This window comes from Elephantulus edwardii, unplaced genomic scaffold (genome assembly GCF_000299155.1).
Source record: "Elephantulus edwardii isolate Elephantulus edwardi_28Jun2011 unplaced genomic scaffold, EleEdw1.0 scaffold00179, whole genome shotgun sequence".
Lineage (NCBI taxonomy): Eukaryota > Metazoa > Chordata > Mammalia > Macroscelidea > Macroscelididae > Elephantulus > Elephantulus edwardii.
The window spans coordinates 3,425,520-3,443,377 of record NW_006399929.1 but is presented as its reverse complement, the minus strand read 5'-3'; the positions used below and the strand labels follow the sequence as shown (position 1 = coordinate 3,443,377).

The following is a 17,858-nucleotide window of genomic DNA, read 5'->3' as shown; positions in this document are numbered from 1 at the left end:
ATATAAACTATAAACAATGTGACTAAAATTTCCTGTCAGTTTAGGAAATGAATATAACTCTAGGTCAATTGGTTTAAAAATATTTACCTGTAGCAACATTCTGTCAAAATAAAATTATAATATAAAAGAGTAAGAATTTGCTTTTCTTGATAAGCTTGCTGGGAGAAAAAACCATGCCAGGATGCAAGAAAACGGACACAAAAACCCTCCTTTCCCTTTTTAACCAGTAGATGTCATGTTTGTATGCCAGAGCCTAAAATTATTTTAAAGTTACAACTAAAAAGGTATTTTGTGCTTCTTGCAACATGTTATATGTAAGCATTTAATAGATTCACTGTAAAATAGGGGAAAAAATGAGCACTTATTTTTGTTTTGTTTCCACATACCTATGCTAAATGAAATCTGGAAGCGTTTTCCTTTACAATGCTTTTTAAAAGAGTACAACATTAACTATTCTCTAAAACTTAAAACTGTATATAATCATAACCACTCAAAATGATTTCTGATCATTTATTCTTTGTTACTAATAAGTATTTGAGCTTTGGTGTCCTGGTGTACAGGGAGTTGTCCTGCAAACCCAAAAGTGAGCATTTTCAATCTATCTCCTTAGGAGAACGATAGGAATTTTTTTCCTGTGAAATTAATTTCCTCTACAAACTCCCTATTAATTGGTTCTGACTTGATATCAATTAAAATTTCGAGGCTCAGTGTTTTATATATATATATATGGGTTTTTTTCCCCATCTGCTGATATAATGTTGAAACTGAAAGTTTAACACTTCAAACTCACCAGCCACTTGTCAGTAGAAAACAAGACAGTCTGCTTTCATAAAAATTTATTTATACTCTTGGAAAGCCTGTAGAACAATTGTTTTCTATCTTGTAGGATTACATCCTGACTCATTCAAGATTTTGTCCATAACTTCTCTCAGAATTACAACTCGAGGCTTGAATTAATTTGTTTTGTTTTGTTTTTGAGCTTGAGAAATGCCTATCAAGTTCTTCACTTTACTCTCCAGTTCCAGGTCTCTGTTACATTTGTTATAACACATTTCTTTTTCTTCATAAGCTGCTGTTTGAAATATTCTGGTCAGATCTTTTACTTCATTATCTCTTCCCTTTGTTCTGGCTTCTTGATGCTCTAGTGCTATTTTCAGTCTCTTTTGACATGCATTTTGGTTTTTTCTTTCACCTCTATCTTTATAATGATATTTAACTCTCTTCATAGATGATATTTTGATGTCATCCCACAACACATTTAGTCTTAAATCATTGGTGTTAAATTCCTCAGAGCTATACTTAAGATGATTTTAAATTATTCAGATTGCATAGATTCAAATTTGAGGACTAAGGTGTGCATGATTCAGGACATTGTCTTTTCTATCACTTTAAATGCATCTAAGAGCTGAACAATGAAGAAAGATGAAAGATGAAAGAAAAATTGATGCCTCTAAGCAATGATGTTGGAAAATCATACTGAATATCCTATGGACTGGGGAAAAAAAGAAAAACAACCCAAAAACAAAACTGATCAAATACGTCTTGGGAAAAGTGCAGCCATGTGGCTTTTTGAAGGCAAGGATGGTGAAGTTTCATCTCACTTTGGGCATGTTCTTAGGAGAGGCTATTCTTTGGAGAAAGACATTGGGTTTGGAAAGGTGGAAAATAGATGAAAGAGAGATCCTCAACCAGATGGATTGACACAAAAACTCTTACAATGGCCTCGAGTACCTCAGAAATAATGACAATGACACAGATATGTATGACAGAGTTCAGATCTATTGTTTATAGGATCAATATGAGTCTCACTCAACTCAATGGCACCTAGCAACAAAAACATAGGGTTACTGAAACTTAGAACTAATTAAATGTCAACAGATATCTGTAAATAATAATTTTCCATCTTTAATTCTAACATAGTGTAATTAGTTGATTAAAGTAAAATTTTTCCAACATTTTAAGAATTCCATGTATCAGAGTCAAACTTAGAAATAGATTGCATTGTATGTAATGATTTATTTGTATCAACATTCATACTTTCCACTCTCACTAAATTATTATCTGTGGCATAACACTTGGAATAGATATTCTCAAAAATACTTCTTTATCTAATATTCCATGGGAAATCATTGCACCTAGTGACAATAAAGACAATAGAAAATATTTAAAATTATGTATTATAACACGTTTGTAATAAACTCTAAGTATCTGTAAAGGTTATGATGAAATTTTAGGGGGAAATTAATCTATTTGGGTATTTAGATGAGGTGCTCTGGTGACCTAGTCCACAAAAAGTGGAACTGCTAACTCAAAGATCCCAATTTTTCTTTTGGTTGTGTCTACCAGGGGATCAATGGACGGTGGGAAACACTTTGTGTGTATCTACAGCCTTAGAAATCTCGTGGAGAGCTAGTGTAGTCTGGTCTCACATGAAGAATAAGACAAAAATGGTTGAGTTGTGTTTTAATTTTTAAGGTGTGCCAAATACAGGCCATGGTCTTTGCAATCATTTGCTATGTGTCTGAGAGTAGGACAATGGCTAGGGAAGTTAGAAGGAGAGTTGAGGCCTTTGAGCTGTGGTGCTGGGAAAGAGTATTGGACTGCTAAGAAAACTAACAGATTCATCCTGGAGAGGGTTAAACCAGGCTGCTTCTTGGAAGCTTTGTCTTGGAAGCTTTGTCTGCGAAGCTTTTTCTGACATACTTCAGACATGTTGCAAGGACGGACCACTCCTTGGAGAAAGATGTCATGCTCGGGAGGGTGAAGGAACAGCACAGGAGAGGAAGACCGTCTATGAGGTGGATTGATTCAGTAACTGGGGTAATCGAGGTAGGTTTGTCAAAGACAGTGAGTTTGGCACAGTATAGAGCAGGGCTTAGGGCTGTACGTAGTAGGGTCACTCTGAGTCACAGGTGACTCAACGGCACATTAAAACAACAACCTTAAAAATAGATTTTTGTAAACAATTTTATATTATGCACAAGGCCATGAGGGAATTTTAAACTGCAGAGTCAAAATAATATTCTTTAAAATATTCATTTAGATAAACAATCTTATTCTTATGGCAGTCTACATTAATGGCTTGTAGCTGATTACCCCCCTGAAAGACAACAAAAAGCTTTTAAATGCTCAGTGTAAGAGTCCTTTCCTTGTCATTACTCTGTTCTTCCAGCCTATCCACCACATTCCTTGATATCCATCACCTTTGCTTTAGAGATGCTAATCTTTGTATCAGGAATGCAGCACCAAGAAGGGAAAAAATTATCAGGGGGGAGAAAATAGCATCTCACCAAAGATAGTTTCTTGTGAGCCTATAATATGTTTCTATGTTTTTTTTTAACCCATATTATGTCATTAACTTCATTTTAGCTCCAAATTCTTGGCTCACATCACCTTGCACTAGATTCAGCTCAGGCATTTATTAAAACAAATGATGTATAGGACCTTCCTCGGTGTTTATGAATTGATATTTCCCATTGCGACCTTCTGTTGGGTTTCTGAGAGTGTAAATTCTTGCAGGAGGAAGTTGCCTGTCTTTCTCCTGCTGAGCAGATGGTAGATTTGAACTACTGAGTTTTTCTGTTAAAAGCATAACATAGCATCTTAGTAAATTTGCAGAGCAGTTGTTCTTTACCAGAACCATGTAACATGGAAAAAATAATTTTTAAGCTCATTAAATAAGGTGGATATGCACGTTCTGCCATGTGTACACCATATTTAATATAAAATTAGTAGAGGAGGACCTGAAGCCCTTGTTGCAGCAGGTCAAGGACTGTAGCCGTCAATATGGATTGAAGTGCAACATCAAGAAAACAAAGATTCTCCCCACTGGGCCAATTGGCCGCATCATGATAGATGGTGAAGAGATTGATATTGTTAACAGCTTTCGTTTGCTTGGCTCCACAGTCAACACTCTTGGTACCAGGAGCCAGGAAATCAAGAGATGAATTGCATTGGGAAAGTCTGCTGTCAGGGACATCTCCAGAGTACTGAAGAGCAACATTATCAGTCTGGAGACTAAAGTGTGCCTGATCCAGGTCATAGTCTTTGCAATTGCTTGCTATGCATCAGAGAGCTGTGGTGCTGGGGAAGGGTGTCGTGTATACCATGGACTGCTAGATCAAAAAGATTAATCCTAGAAAGGGAGAAATTAGACTGTTCCTTGGAGGCAAGGATTCTGAAGCTTTGTCTAACATACTCTTAGACATGTTGCAAAGTGGGACCAGTCCTTGGAGAGGAGCATCATGCTTGGGAGCGCAAAAGAGGAAGACCCTTGATGAGATGGATTGATTCAGTGACTGGGGTAATGGGGTCAATGTGTCCAAGACAATAAGGTTGACAAAGGATAGAGCAGGTTTTAGGACTCTTGTACATAGAGTCAATATGAGTTGCAAGCATTTTGAGGGCACATAACAACAATAAGAAAATGTCAAACTTAACCTGACAATATACACACCTTTCACAAAGCTGTACCTTCAAGCCTGGAAATTCCTGTACTTTTGTTTTGTGGCCAGAACTAATCTCTATCCTGTTAATTGATCGTTTGAGTGTTAATGAAATATCTCAAATGAAGGAAAATTAATTACTATTTAGAAATAGATTATTCAGTACTCTGCATCATTGAAACATTTCTAAATTAAAAGACGTATCATTGAAATGTTTTTGTTGGGAGAAGCGGCGGCGGCATCTGGAGCAGAGGCAGCAACCAGACGAGCAGCGGGGGCGGGCGGGAGCGATGGTGAAGATGGCGGCGGCGGGCGGAGGGTTAGGGTTACTACGCTACTATGGCGGCAGCAGTGAGGGCGGCCAGGCGCCTAAACGGCTTGAGACTGACAACGCCTGCGACCAGCACGGAAGCGGTGGTCGCGGCGGAGGATCCGGGGGTGGCGGGCGGCGGCGGAGGGGTAGAGATTAAGATTTCTAATTCATTGAAGAGAAAACCAGTAGAGAGAGATGAGAATTACGATGATCCGCATAAAACACCTGCCTCGCCGGTTGTTCACATCAGGGGCCTGATTGATGGTGTGGTGGAGGCTGACCTCGTGGAGGCTTTACAGAAATTTGGACCCATCAGTTATGTGGTTGTAATGCCTAAAAAGAGACAGGCTCTGATGGAGTTTGAAGACGTGTTGGGGGCTTGCAATGCAGTGAACTATGCAGCCGACAACCAAATCTACATTGCTGGTCACCCAGCTTTTGTCAATTACTCGACCAGCCAGAAGATCTCTCGCCCTGAGGATTCAGATGACTCTCGGAGTGTCAACAGCATACTGCTCTTGACCATCCTAAATCCCATCTACTCCATTACTACGGATGTTCTTTACACTATCCGTAACCCTTGTGGACCTGTCCAGAGAATTGTCATTTTCCGCAAGAATGGTGTCCAGGCCATGGTGGAGTTTGATTCTGTACGAAGTGCACAGCGGGCCAAGGCCTCCTCAATGGGGCTGACACCTATTCTGGCTGTTGCACTCTGAAGATCGAATATGCAAAGCCTACACGCTTGAATATCTTCAAGAATGGTCAGGATACTTGGGATTACACAAACCCCAACTCAGTGGACAAGGTGACCCTGGCAGCAACCCCAACAAACGCCAGAGACAGCCCCCACTCCTAGGAGATCACCCTGCAGAATATGGAGGGCCCCACGGTGGATACCACAGCCATTATCATGATGAGGGCTATGCCCCCCCCCCACCTCACTACGAAGGGAGACGGATGGGCCCACCAGTGGGGGGGTCACCGCCGGGGCTCCAGCCATTATGGCCCTCCGTATGGGCATCCCCCACCCCCTCCCCCGCCACCCGAGTATGGCCCCCACGGCGACGGCCCCGTGCTCATAGTCTATGGCTTGAATCAGTCTAAGATGAATTGTGATCGCGTCTTCAATGTCTTCTGCTTGTATGGCAATGTGGAGAAGGTGAAATTCATGAAAAGCAAGCCAGGGGCTGCCATGGTAGAAATGGCTGATGGCTATGCCGTGGACCGGGCCATCACCCACCTCAACAACAACTTCATGTTTGAGCAGAAGCTGAATGTCTGTGTCTCCAAGCAACCAGCCATCATGCCTGGTCAGTCATACAGGCTAGAAGACAGGTCTTGAAATTACAAAGACTTTAATGGCTCAAGAAACAATCGATTTTCCACCCCGGAGCAGGCAGCCAAGAACCGCATCCAGCACCCAAGCAGTGTGCTGCATTTCTTCAATGCTCCCCTGGAGGTGACCGAGGAGAACTTGAAGCAGCCATCCTTCTGTGAAAGTGTTCTCAGGCAAGAGTGAACGCAGCTCCTCTGGGCTGCTGGAGTGGGAATCCAAGAGTGATGCCCTGGAGACACTGGGCTTCCTGAACCATTACCAGATGAAAAACCCCAAATGGGCCATATCCATACACCCTGAAGTTGTGTTTCTCCACTGCTCAGCATGCCTCCTAATTAGGTGTCCAAGAAGATTCCCATCAGAGCAGGAAAACCAATTTTTGTTTTTTGCCGTTTCTTGTTTTTAGGTTGCTTTCTCTTTTGTTTGGTGGGTTTGGCTCTTTTTTTGGTGTTTTTATTCCCCTCCCCCACAGAAGTTCTTGTATTTCTTTTTTTAATACTAGGTTAGTAGAGGCTTAACCATAACAGAAATGCCGGCAGTCTTGAGGGGGTGGGGAAGGGGAACTGATATCTCCCAAGATTAACTTTCACTTAAAAAAAAATTATTGTACATGTGAATTTTTTTTCCTTTTTCTTCCTCCCTCTTCATACATTTGTGCTATTCATGTACTCTTGGCACATTTCAATAAAATTGTTTGGAAAATAAAAAAAAAAGATAAATATTTTTGTTGTTATTTGCCATCAAGTTGCCTGCAACTCATAGTGACCCTATGTACAACAGCCCTATACCCTGTTCTATCCTGAACCAACCTTATTGTCTCTGACACATCTACCCCCATTATACTAGTCACTTGAGTCAATCTATTTCATCAAAGTCTAACTCTCCTGAGCTGTCCCATCAGCCTTCCAAGCATGATGTCCCTCTCCAAGGACAGGTCCCTCCTTGCAACATGCCCAGATTATGTAAGATAGATTTTCAGACCTCTCTAGGGTGAATCTGTTTGTTCTCTTAGCAGTCCATGGTGTATTCAATATTCTTCTCCAGCACCACAGCTGAAAGGCATCATTTCTTCTATCATCCCTATTCATTGTCCAGCTTTCTGATGCAAAGTAAGTAATTGGAAGACCATGGCATGAATCAGGTTCACCTTATTCTCCAAACTGAAATCATTGCTCTTCAGTACTCTGAAGATGTCTCTAACAGCAAATTTTCATCATGCAATCATTCTAGTAGACATCATTAATATTCAATATATTTTATAGATATGTTAACATTTAGTAATTTTTTCCCATCCATGATATATTTTCAACTATTAAAAAGTTCAATTTGCCGATGGCTTTGAAATATTTCCTTTTTCTTTTCCAGCCCAAATAGCTTGAATTGATGATTTCACACACATTTATCTCTGAATATGTCTCCTAATCTTTGATTTTATTTAAAAAAAAACTACTTTTCAGAGCTGAAACATATGATCTTAGTACTCCCAGAATGGTTAAAGCAAAATAGTATTAACACTAGTAGTTTCTGTAATGTAATGTAAAATATTCTAGATTTATATTACCCATGTAAGTTGCATTTTCTGAATTTTAATTGTTTGCTGACAATTCTTTGGAGTAAGGTTACTTTTATAGGAGACAAAATGAAAATGTTGGGAAAATATTAAGATTTCTTTTTTCAGAGGTCAAAATCACCACCACTGGACCAATAGGTAACATTATGACAGATGGAGAAAAGATTGAAATTGTCATTGCTATTATTTTACTTGAATCCACAATCAACATCCTTGGCACCAATGTTGATTGCTTTTGAGTCTAGCATGACTTATAGCGACCCTATGAACAAAAGGCCTGAAGACCCTCTACAACTATCAACATTTATCAAAGCTCATTGAGTTTCTGGAGCATGTTGTTTAGGAAATAGAGTAGACATGAGATAAGGAGACTTATTGCATTGGGTAAATCTACTGTCAAAAACCTTCAAAGGTAGTAAGGAAAAATAATGTCAATTAGAAAACTAAGATGTGCCTTATTGAGGCCATGGTCTTTTCAGTCTCTTGCTATGCATCTGAAAGTGGGTAGTGAATAAGGATGACAGGAGAAAAATATCTATGCCTTTGAGTTGCATGTTGGATAAGAGTACCAAACATCCAATTGGCTGCAAAAAGAATGAACAGATGTGTCTTAGGGAAAGTGCAGCCAAGGTACTCCTTGGAGGCAAGATAGGTGAAGCTTTGTCTCATACACTTTGGGCATGTTGTTGGGGGGACTTTCCCTGAAAAAGAGAACCATGCCTGAGAATGTGGCAGGTCAGTGAAAGAGAGGAGGACTCTCAACAAGATGGATTTAAACAGTGATTGCACCATGGACTCAGATATGTCAGAAATTACCAGGATGGCCCAAGATAGATCATGGTTCTGTTGTTCATTATGTTCTGTACTCAACTCCATGACATCTAGCAACACAAACAATATATAAGTGGCTCATTATTCTTTTTAATGGAAAGATACAGGATAATTATTTTTAATAACACTCTGTGTTTGAAATACCACAAAATAAACTTTTGTAATTTTATTTTGCACAATTGGGTTGCATATACAACTTGATAGGAATGTTTGGAGTATTAAGTTTCTCATGCAATAATTTGTTTCCTTTCTGCTAAATAAATCCTGACCTAAAATAGAAATATATGTTATAGTTTAGTAGTGAATAAAAAAATAGCTTATTATTGCTGTTATTATGTGCAGTTGAGTCACCTACAACCCATAGCGACCCTATGTACAGCAGCTCTGAAGCCTGCCCTGTCCTGAGCCAGTCTCACTAATTCCAACACACCAACTCCATTGCTCCAGTTACTATATCATTCCACCTCATCTAGGTCTTCCTTTCCTGCACTGTCCCTCCACCTTTCTGAGCATGATGTCTTTCTCCAAGTACTGCTCTCTCCTGGCCATGTGCCCAAAGAATGTGAGACAGAGCTTCAAAATCCTAGCCTCCAAGGAGAAGCTTGGTTTCACTCTCTAAGATAGACCGATTTGTTTTCTTGGAAGCTTATGGTATTTTCAAGACTCTTCTCTAGCACCACAACTAAAAGAAATTGATTCTTCTTCTGTCATTCTTAGTCATTGTCCAGCTCTCTGATGCATAACAGGTAATTGCGAAGACCATGGCCTGGATTTGTCACACCTTAGTCTCTGGACTGACATCATTGCTTTTCAGCACTCTGGAGAGGTCCATGACTACAGATTTTCCCAATGCAATTTGTCTTTTGATTTCCTAACTGCTCGTATAAAAAACGGAAATAATTAAAATGAATGTGGCAGATGTTTTATAGAGACTACTTTTTATATAAAATACTTTGTATATATTTTTACTCTGTTCCCCCAAGTGAGTTATCATATAACATTTTTGTCAAATCGTATGAAGTATTGATGCAATATTAATATTACTAAAATGGAAATAATTAGTTTTCATTTCACAAGTAAACCTAATGAAAAATTAAATTTGGAAATTATGAAATACTGCTATCATCTATGTTGTGTATACACTTATAGACAGTAAATGAACCAGGCACAAAGTTTACAAATTTTATTATTCCATTTATATTAAATATTTACAATAAACACATAAACACACAAAGACTGTTGAGTGACAGCTGAAGTTAAGGAGTGAAGAGAAGTGATTGTTTAATGAGTATGGGAAGCTTTTTACAGGTGAACAATGCATATCATTGTGAATGTAGTGAATAGCATACTTAAAAGGGTTAATTTATGTTAGGTGACTTCACTTCAACTAAAATAGTAATAAAGAAAAAATTAGTTTAGTTTTCATCATTTATTTCCTTCCTATGAGCCTCTCCATGAAAATGGCTTTCATTACTAATGTTCAAAATTCTTTTATTTTTCTGCTTACAGTTTCTTTCTTTATTGGATTAACACTTTTTGCATATTCTAGATGATAGGTTATTAATGATGAAGAAATATGCAAAACTAAGTCAGAGAGTTCTTCAATAAAGGAACAAAAACTGGGAGATATTGAGTATAATTTTTTTAAATAGAGGGAAAAATGTTGAGTTTTAAATGTTATATAGACATTTTTACTTATCATTAAGTGAAAATTGCTATAAAGACAGAGACCATTCCTCTTCATTGATTAATGCCTACAACACTATTTAGTATTTAATAAGCTTTCTTTAGTTATTTATGATAGTTGTTAAATAATAAATAGAGGAAGTGTGAAAAATTAGAATATAAATAACTTGGAAATTTCATTGCTCACATTTTATACATTTTGCAAGTTGATAATTAAAAAAACTGAAATTATTTATATGGTTTGTAGACATTGTATACACTTCATACTTCATAAATCTAAATAAAATACCTTTTTAATTTACGAAAGTTTTCTAACAGTCATTTAAGTCATAGATATTATGACTATTCATCTTCAGTGACTTTTTTTTTTACAGAGTTGCTTATTTTTAAATATACCTTTTTGGTTTTTAGAATACTACCTTTTTGTTTTCTTCCTATTCACTGTTTGTTCCATCATAGACTTTCATGGGGTAACAACTTGTTCCATCCCTCCTAACATTCGGTTGCCCAGTGATTGAGACTTAACTCTTCTGTATTTAGTTCTAATTTTTTCAATTTCATGACTTTAAATGTGACTTTTATACCAATGTGTAGCAAAAATTTGTCTCCAGGCTTCACTTCTAATGTACCACAGACTAGTGTCACAACTATGTATTTATTTTATTTGATGTCTCTACCAAGGTATCATAAATTGTTCAAAATTAACTTCCTGATTATATTCCCCAAAACACAATCTTTCCATTACTCTCCATAGCAGTTGTTAGAAATTCTATTCTTCTGATTGCTTCGACAAGATAGCTTGACGTCATCTGTGATTTCTTTCTTACTCTCACATCACTCATCTAATCAACCAAGAAATCACCTTACATCTATTCTTAAATTTATGTTTAGGAAAACATTGGATTTAACAGGCTTTAATACCAAATGCATTAAATTTTAATAACCTTTTCAATTAGAATAATTACTTATGGAACATAAGATAGTCAAAATGCCTAAACATACAACGAATATGTTTAAGCTGTAATGTGTCATCATTAAAATGTAAGCACTCTTTCTGTTTTTAGGAAAGGCTTATGCTCCAGAATTCTATTATGACACCTACAACCCTGTGTGGCAGAACAGGCATCGTGTTTATTCTTACAGTCTGCAGTGGACTCAAATGAATCCTGATGCAGTGGATCGCATTGTTGCATATCGCTTGGGTATTAGGCAGGTGAGAAATTTAATTGTGCTTTATTGTGCATTTACTTTTTTGTGAAGATCATATTGCTGTAATTTTCTACTTATTCTGCATGAATTATGTATTATGTTTTATTAGTAGTATATACAAAATTGTTCTTAATCCCTGACAAGTATTTTAAATTAACTCACACATTTTCTACCATTACAGCAGCAATATTAAAGCAACATCATAAGGGCTTTCTGAAATCCTTCATCACTACATATATTGGAGAAATGATACGGTATAATTACTAAGGGAGGAAGTTTATTTAAAAGATCTTACATTAACCTTTAGTGTATAACCTTTTGTCTTATTTCTTAAGAAGCTAAATATCTTATATATTCCTATTCTAAGGTATTCAGAGAATATATGTTCCAAAAATTAATTTTATATGTGCCAAGAATAAAAAATATTTAAGTTAAAAAAAGAAGATCAACTGAATTATCGTTTCCCAAAGCAGTTTAGTTCTAGTGACAGAGTGTGTAGAGAATTGCACTGCCAGTAAAGGCAGTTTGGATCTACTAGCTGCTCTATGGGTAAAGATAAGCAGTTTTTTCCCATGCAATATACAGCCTTTGAAAACCTGATAGTGGGTAAGATCCAGGTCAGTTTAGACTCCAGGACAGTGAACAACAGGAGAGTTGAACATTATGTAGGAGAAAACCCAAATAGTTTCCAAATGAGCTAATGTTAAACATTCTAATTCTTCATTGTAAATCAAATTTTGAAAATTAAGTGTAGACTTTTACATCTTTTCTTGTTAGGATATTATCTGATGATTTCAGAATAACAGAATATTTTTAAGAGATATTTGATTACAATATAAGATATTAGTTCTTCTTAACAATTTTGTGTTACTTACAATTGTGCAAAAAACGTGTTCTGCTTTTTATGCTGTATCACAAAACAAAATTTCAGACAGCAAAAGGATAAAATTTGCTTGAACAAAGAGTCATCAACCATAAACAACAGTCCATTCAACTATACTGTGATTAAACCAGTTCTTTTCTTTCATGTCCACACAATAAAAAAAAAGACCTTGATAATTGAATATTTTTAATGTACATGAGTAAGCTCTGGTGACTTCTTGTTTTTAGGTGCCACTGTGTCAATGGAACTCATAGCAAGCAACCCTATGAACAACAGATTTGAAACCCTGTGTCATCCTCATCATCTTAGACACACTTAAGTCCAATTCTGCAGCCACTGTGTCAAATCAGTCTCTTTGAAGGTCTTTCTCTCTTTCCCTGACCCTCCACCTATCCAAGCATAATGTCACTTTCCAAGGAATAGCCTCTCCTAGCAACATGTCCGCAGTCAGTGAGACAAAATTTTGTTATCCTTGCCTCTGAAGGGCACTCTGGCTGAACTTTTCTCAAGGAATTGTGCTGCCTGTGGAAAAGTACATAGTTTGGGGTCAAGAGGGACACACACAAACACACACACACACACACACACACACATATTTCAAAAAAACCCAAACAAACAAATCATTTTAAAAAAAGCACATGGTTTAAATCCACCTGCTACTCCATAGGAGAAAGATAGATGATCTCTTGTGCTATTTACAACCCTCAAAACCCACTGGAAAGTCAATTCTGGGTTTGTTCTGACTCTGTGGTACACAAGAACAATAACAATGTATATGTGTAATAATTAGATAGTGAAGTTTTTTTTGTTCATCGTTTAAGAGATTTCTTTGTGTCTCAGCCCAGCCCCTAACAACAACATTCTTATTTTGAGCCTATTTACCTAAGAATTTCTTAGAACCTAAAATATCTGTTATTTTCTAGTGGAAATATTTCTGCTTTTACAATAAAACATAAACTTAATTCATCAATATATTCATATAATAAAGTCTAAAAAATAATTTTGGACCTTTAGGACTAACTAATTGCAAACCTAGTTCTAAAGAACTCTACTTGACTTTTATTTGAGAAATGGTTAAACCTTTTGTTGTTATTACTAAATAAAATTATAATATTACTGTTATGTTATTGCATCCACAGTTGTATGGAGTTGGTAAACTAAGTATATAATTCCTTTCAGCTTTTTGGTAACGTTGTTGTTCTTGTTGTTATATGCTGTCCAGTCCACCTGCATCTCATAGCAACCCTATGTACAATAGCCCTAAACCCTGCTCTATCTTGTGCCAATCGTATTACCCCAGTCACCGAATCAATCTATCTCCTAGAGGGCCTTCCTTTGCTCTGCTGTCCATCCACCCTCCCAAGCATGATATTCCTCTCTAAGAACTAGTCCCTCCTTGCAACATGTCTAAATTATGACAGATGAAGCTTCACAATCCTTACGTCCAAGGAGCAGCCTGGTTTAACCCTCCCCAGTATGAACCTGTTTGTTCTCTTAACAGTCCATGGTATTTTCAATACTCTTTTCCAGCATCACTGCTCAAAGACATCAATTCTCCTTCTATCCTCCCTAGTCATTGTAGAGCTCTCTGATGCATAGCAAGTGATTGCAAAAACCATGGCCTGTATCAAGAGCACTTTAGTCTCCAGACTGACATCATTGCTTTTCATTAGTGAATGAAATTTTGATAAAATTATATTGGTGATGTGCAAATATGATGACATACTCAGATGTCAGTATTATATATACTTTTCTTATGAAAGGCTCTATGTGTCTTAAATAAGAACAACAAAAAGATGTTTTAAAATACTAAATTTTAGAATTAATAGTTCCTGAAACTTAAAAAGAGTTTAAGTTATATGAGAAGTTAAAATATTAATTCATGGAAAAATGATTTTTCAAAAACTTAATGTCTTAATTATACTTTCTAGGCTCAGATAAGCAATTGTTTAATCTCCTTAGACCGCCACTAGCCTTTCAATTATTTGCTTCATTTGTTGCTTAACAGGAAAGACAAATAAAGGTTATTAGAATGTTTGCCTACCTTGATATCTAAGGAATTAAGAAACTTGCAAAATTGTATTCCAAGTTATCTGAATATAATATAGACATCATGTCACATTACTTTAAATATGCATAATTATGATTTATAACAGACTGTTATACAGTGTATTTTTTTAACTCTACTATACCAAGCCAAAGGTGGGTGACTTGAATTTGCGGGCCTCAGACCTGTTTTTAATTGTTTTTTTGTCAAACATTCTTCTAGGTCGTATAGCCCTGGTGTGTCCACTGCTGTATAGAAGTAACTCATGATTGCTGTGAAGCTGAACACTGTAACACTGATGTGTCAAATGTGATAATGGTTACCCATGGTGGGCAGTGTTTGGTGGAGCTCCCCTATTAAAACAAGCTTGTAAGCAGGAGTGGCATCCACTTCCATAATAGCTTGCCTCCGGAAGCCCTATGAGCCTCGAGAGAGGATGAAAGTCACACAACTGTTGAAGACTTTGATTCATAGGGTTACTATGAGTCTCCTATGACTCAACGGCACTTAACAGCAACATAAAGAAGCTGGGTTCGTTCTATGAGCAGGAATGTGGATCAGTATTAAAGGAAGGCTCATTGAAAATCTGCACTATGCAGATGACACAACCTTGCTTACTCAAATTGTGGAGGACCTGAAGTACTTGCTTCAGAAGGTCAAGGATTGCAGCACTCAGTATAGATTAAAGCTCAATATGAAGAAAACTAAGATTCCCACCACTGGGCCGGTTAGCAGCATCATGATAGACAGTGAAGAGATTGAGGTTGTTAACAGCTTTAGGTTGCTTGCTCTACAATCAACACTCTTGAATTGCATTTGGAAAGTCTGCTGACAGGAACATCTCCAGAATACTGAAGAGTAACAATGTCAGTATGGAGACTAAAGTGCACATGATCCATAACATGGTCTTTGCAGTTATGTGCTATGCATCAGAAAGCTGGACAATGACTAGGGATGATAGAAGTGGAATGGACACCTTTGAACTGTGGTACTGGAGAAGAGTATTGACTATACCATGCACTACTAAAAGAACAAACAGGTTCATCCTGGAGAGAGTGAAACCAGGCTGCCCCTTGGAGTCAAGGATCCTGAAGCTCTGTCAGACATACTTTTGGCAGGTTTCAAGGAGGGACCAGTCCTTGGGAAGCTTGAGGGACAGTGCAAGAGAGGAAGACCTTTGATGAGATGGACTGACTTACTGACTGGGGTAATGGGGTAGTTGTGTCAGAAACAATAAGGTTGGCTCAGGATAGAGCAGAGTTCAGAGCTATTGTACATAGAGTCACTATGAGTTGCAGGCAACTTGGTGGCACAGAACAACAATAAGAATAAAGAAGCATAAGGGATATTATTTTTTTGTGTTTCATCTTTGAAACATAGTAAATTGTCTTAGTGTTGTTGTGCTGTTGTTGATTGCCTTCGAATCAAGAATGACTCATAGCAACCCTATGAAGAAAAGGTCTGAAGTGTTTCTATAACTATCATTGTTTCTCAAAGTTCATCGAGTTTCCAGAGGCATGTTCTTTAGGAAGTAGACGTCACTCCTGCTTCCAAAAGTTCTGATCTATTAAAATGCTGAGAAGTATCATATTTATTTGATTATCCATTCAAATTAAGCATACAGTAAAGACTAGCATTCAAAAAGGAAAATGAAATATTGTCCTTAAATACCTAGTTAAAATAATTTGTTGTTGTTGTTGTTGATTGCCATCGAGTTGAGCATGACTCATAGCAACCCTATGAACAAAACACCTGAAGCTTTTCTATAACTATCATCATTTCTCAAAGTTCGTAGCATTTCCAGAGGCATGTCGTTTAGGAAGTGGATGCCACTCCTGCTTCCATTTGCTTCCATAAATATTATAGTCAAGATACTTCCATGAGGCAGTTCCACTCTGTCACATGAGGTCTTTATACATCTGAGCTGAATGGACCAGAAAGCTCCATCAACCACGCCCACTTTGGTGTTCTTAGGGTCCTACCCTTTCCCTTTTCCTCTTCTATTCTCAAGACTCTCCTGAATGACCATATTTGCTCTCATGACATCAGTTACCACTTGGAGGCTGATTACCCCCACATTTATGCTTCTGGCCATGATCCGTCTCCTCAGTTGCAGACGTGTATTTCCATTTGCCTCCTAGAAGCTCCACGTGAATATCCAACACTTTCAAGATCAAGAATCCCACTTCCTATTTCTCTTTAGAATACTTCCCTAATAGCTTCTCTTGGCGTTAGTCATGGCAACTTCAGTAAATAAGTCATTTAGAAGATCCTGAAATTCTTCCGTTTCAAAGTTAGACAAAAGCTATAGCCAAACATGTTGCCATGGAGTCATTCTGATTTATGGCAACTCTTTTATGCTACAGAGTAAGACTCAGCTCTGTAGGGTTTCTTTGACTGTAACCTTTACAAAGAGCAGATTGTCTAGCTTATCTTCCATGACATCACTAAGTGGATTTGAACCCCTAACCTACAGGTGTAAGAGTCAAGGACAAATAATTTGTACCATTCAGAGTACAAAGTTCCATGTGACAGCAATGTTAATGTCATTCATTCATAAATAAGAAGGAGGTACTGATTGTGTGGTTGGCACAGTCTAGGAGCTAATGCTATATTGAGCAACTAGACAAGTTCTTGCCACCTTCCATGAAGCTGATTTTACAGAAGAAAAGAAACCAAAACTGCACCCAAAATCGATTTGTCAGGCATCCTAAATTTACTGCATAAGCCTTTTATAGGAGAGATTAGAAGACAAAAGTTCTTCTAAAAAATGTTAGTAATACACATGCTTAGTGATATTATGCTTATTCTCATAAGAAAAGAGCCTGTCCTCTTATAAAATCTTACTAACCCATGGAAACAGAGGGAAGACACTAGTTACCAAAAAAAGTCTGAATTTAAAGAATTCTGGTTGTTTTTGTTGTTAGATGTCATTGAGTTGAGTACAACTCATAGCAATCCCATGAATAATGGATCAGAACCCTTTTCTATCCTGTGTCATCCTCATACTTCCGGATACACTAGAGCGCCATGCGAGGTTCACTGACTGTGTCAGTCCACCTGGTTGTCTTTGTCTCCTTTGCTGACCCTCCACCATTCCCAGCATCATGTCCACATGAGATGAGTAGAGGAAATAGCTTTCATTTATTAAAAGCAGACATAATGATGTTCCCCAGGATCAAGATTAGAAGGTTGTAGTCAAAATTAGAAAATAAACCAAGATAAAAAGAAATGAAACCTTCCAAAAGGTAAAAATTACTGCTTTAGAGATAGTGAAAAGTGAAAGCATTTTACCAACTGTCATTTATACTCCAGGATAACTTTACCCACAACTGAAGTTAAAAACAATGTATTTATTGGATAAACACAAATATAGTATTTATATCTGGCCGTATCTATTAAATAATTAGAGTTATTAAGCCGGGGGCTGATTGTAGAACAGACCACCAATTACTCATATGCAAGTTCAAGCTGAAGCTGAGGAAAATTAAACCAAATCCACAGGAGCCAAAATATGACTTTGATCTTATACCAC

The 17,858-nt window shown here is 37.3% G+C and overlaps 1 protein-coding gene and 1 pseudogene across 1 annotated transcript in view; both read left to right on the top strand.

The window, feature by feature from the left end:
* The window catches only part of MDGA2 (MAM domain containing glycosylphosphatidylinositol anchor 2), a gene marked incomplete at its 5' end in the record, with an annotated part of 686,261 nt that overhangs the window by 586,082 nt on the left and 82,321 nt on the right, over positions 1-17,858 (top strand). Inside the window, one exon of the mRNA XM_006896016.1 lies at positions 11,249-11,397. Coding sequence (XP_006896078.1) covers positions 11,249-11,397 — 149 coding nt within the window. The remainder of the gene's footprint in view (positions 1-11,248; positions 11,398-17,858) is intronic.
* LOC102852431 lies at positions 4,736-6,432 on the top strand (annotated as a pseudogene).